Here is a 3,305-nt window from a genome sequence, read left to right on the forward strand (position 1 = left end):
GTGAAGCAAAAAAGTGAATGCAGGTCAGTGCTCGTGCTTTCTCATGATGGTGTGCTGCCTTCTCAAACTTCCAGATCAAATTGACAATAAGCCTTTGAGTTCCATCCTAATTTTAATTTTTTTACGCCTTAACTGCAGCCATCCTTTGTTGTCCCATCGTTGCACTTCACTTCACTTCAGTCATAGTTGTCGTTGGTAGTAGTTTGTTTTTGTATTCTCCATTGGTTTTATTGTATTCCTATGGCTTCTAGCCAGAGTTCCTCTTCTGGTTCCAGAACTCTCACTCGTTGTCACGTATGTTCCAAACATTTTCGTTTGCGTCCCGATGGCGCATTGGTTAGGCATGGAGGAAAGGTTAAAGGTTCAGAATGTTCCGGTTCCCTGGCGAAGCCCAAGACCGGGTCAAAACGCGCGTCATTGGGAAACGTTTCCGGTTGCGCCCCTGCCGCCAATGCCGTTGGCAACGTCTCGATCAGCAGTGCTGCACCGCAACAGGTTTCTAAAATCGACATGGCAGAGAGGTTTTTCAGAAAATCTGCTAGTTTTTGTTTAATGGATCACATTCCCAAACATTCAAGAACAAAATTTGGTCAGACGCTGGCTAAAGTGGTAAAGGAAATTATTGATAAACCCTCTATTTCAATCAGTTGGTTCAAATTGCTCTTTTTACCAGCAATGATCTTGAGGAAAAGTCATCGCGGCGGCAGACGTCATAATCCAACTGGACTAATCAATCAGAGGATTGACGATTTTGGCGGACAATCCGTCGAGAAGATGGCTGACTGCTTGGAATTCGTTAATAAATTGGAGAATAAGAAATCAGCCGAATCTAAGTTGATATCTTCGGTAAAGTCTAAGATCGAAAAAGGAAACATAAAAAATGCGATGCAGCTTCTGTCATCAACGGACACCGTGGCACCTGATACTGAAGAGATTATACGTGCTCTAAAGTCTAAACATCCCACCGCACCCAACAACAAACAGCAAAGTCCCTCCAAGGAAAGTTCAAGCTTGTGCGTTACATCTCAACAAGTACTGGTTTGTTTAAAAACTTTCCCAAAGGGAACATCAGGTGGCAGTGACGGCCTTACGCCGGAGCATCTGAAAGACCTCACATCTTCAAAAACAGATTCGATTGATCTCATCAATTCAATCACAGCATTTATCAACATGATCTTAAATGGTGATTGCCCACCTGATGTGGCCCCATACTTTTTTGGCGGAAGGCTGGTGGCCCTATCGAAAAAATGCGGCGGGATCAGACCCATAGCTGTCGGGTGTGTGTGGAGGCGCTTGGCCGCAAAATGCGCCATGTTAGCCGTCAAAGACAGAGTGGTTCCAATTTTACAGCCACAACAGGTGGGTGTCGGCGTCAGTGGTGGGGCAGAGGGAGCGGTACATGCAGTGAGACGATTTTTGGATGGCACGCGTGATGGCCAGTGTTTGCTCAAATTGAATTTCTCCAACGCTTTTAATACTCTAAGACGCGACCATATGTTGAACTGCGCCAAATCCATTCTGCCGGAGATTTTCAATTTTTGTTATTCGGCTTATGACTCGCCTTTTTTCCTGTTCTTCGGCGACACTAGGATCCTGTCAGCTGAGGGTGTTCAGCAGGGAGATCCTCTGGGTCCCCTTCTTTTTGCACTCTCTGTTGACCCACTAATTAAAACACTAAAATCCAATTTGTTGTTGCCTACCTAGACGACATTTCATTGGGAGGTGATGTCGAGTCCGTTTTGAACGACCTTAATACTATTATAAATTCAAAAAATAACATAGGTTTAAAACTTAGTTTTGAAAAATGCGAGTTGTATATGAACAAACCTATTACACTTAACATTAAATATCCAATTAAAATACTTGAAAAAAACGAGATCGATTTTCTAGGCTCAATAATTTTTCCTGGTGAAAGCCAAAACATATCCATAGCTAAAAAATTTGAAAATTTTAAACTTATCACCCAAAGGCTAAATATCATCAATAAACATGATGCAATGGTCCTTCTATTACAAGCTGCTTTTTTGCCTCGTCTTGTTTATTTTTTGAGAACATCCCCTCTGTTGGATGTTTCGATCCTCAATAGTTTTGACGATCACCTCCGTGACGCATTCCAGTCCATCTTCAACATAAAACTCGATCAAAAAAATTGGTTGCAGGGGACGCTGCCTATATGTGTTGGTGGCCTGGGTTTGGGTTCCGCGGCTGAGCTGGCATCTTCTGCCTTTTTGGCTTCTGCTGCTGCCACGGTGGCCCTCCAGGATCTGATGTTGCCGAGGGATGGGATTTATGTCGATAACTTCAGAATGCAAGTATACGACATGTGGCGCGCCAACGGAGATGTGGTTGCGCTCGAAAACCCCTCGCAAAAACACTGGATCGCCCCCTGTCTTAATAGATCAGTTGATCGGTGGCTGCAACTGAATGGCTCTACTTTTGACAAGGCTAAAATTATGGCTGTCAAAAGTGGGTTGGGCTCCGCCTGGTTGAGAGCGCTACCCAACACCTCCTGCGGCACTAGATTGGATGACTCCTGTGTTCGCGTGAGCCTTGGTTTGAGACTCGGAGCCCAGATCGTCACCGAATACGGATGCGCATGTGGGGCAAGGGTTGATGAACTTGGATACCATAGCCTTTCTTGTCGTCTAGGTCCTGGAAGACAAGCCAGACATACGGCTGTCAACGAATACCTGGTACGATGTTTTCAAAAGGCTGGTATCCCGGTTATAAAAGAACCCATGGGTTTGATAGAGGAAGGAGCCTTTAGGCCTGATGGTTACACTATCACCCTATGGGCTCAGGGACGGTCCCTGGCTTGGGACGTTACCTTACCCCACACTATGGCTGACCGATATATCGGCTACACTTCAGTTGAGGCGGGCACTGCTGCCCTTAAAGCGTCCGATTTCAAAAATGAAAAATACGTTTCATTAAACAATTTAAGCAAAATATTTCAACCCATTTGCATTGAAACGTTCGGACCAACAGATAAGCACACATCATTATTTATTAACGAATTAACAAGAAAAATAGTTAATATAACGAGTGATCCTAACGAAGGCAATTATTTAACTAAAATAATTAAAACTTTAATAAATAAAAATAAAATTTTAAAACTTTAAAAACTATAATAAATAAAAACTTTAATAAAAAAATTTAATTAAAATAAACTCTTTCACTTTTATTACAAAAATTTAATTCCTTTTGCATTCTGGATAAAGCTGCTAGATACCTGACTGTGCGAGACCAGGGACATAGATAAAAGTTGAACTCGGAAACGATGCATGCCTAACCATGGCTTGTCA

General features: G+C 42.9%; 1 protein-coding gene across 1 annotated transcript; it reads left to right on the plus strand.

Annotated features, from left to right (window-relative positions):
* Window positions 1-240: 240 nt before the first annotated feature.
* HELRODRAFT_184415 (hypothetical protein) lies at window positions 241-3,122 on the plus strand (the record flags this gene model as incomplete). The annotated part of the gene is made up of 3 exons (XM_009025634.1): window positions 241-1,230; window positions 2,160-2,466; window positions 2,734-3,122. 3 exons carry the CDS (start codon window positions 241-243, stop codon window positions 3,120-3,122), a joined length of 1,686 nt encoding a protein of 561 aa, XP_009023882.1.
* Between the last annotated feature and the right edge of the window lie 183 nt (window positions 3,123-3,305).

Source organism: Helobdella robusta (assembly GCF_000326865.2).
Source record: "Helobdella robusta unplaced genomic scaffold HELROscaffold_425, whole genome shotgun sequence".
NCBI classification, from domain to species: domain Eukaryota; kingdom Metazoa; phylum Annelida; class Clitellata; order Rhynchobdellida; family Glossiphoniidae; genus Helobdella; species Helobdella robusta.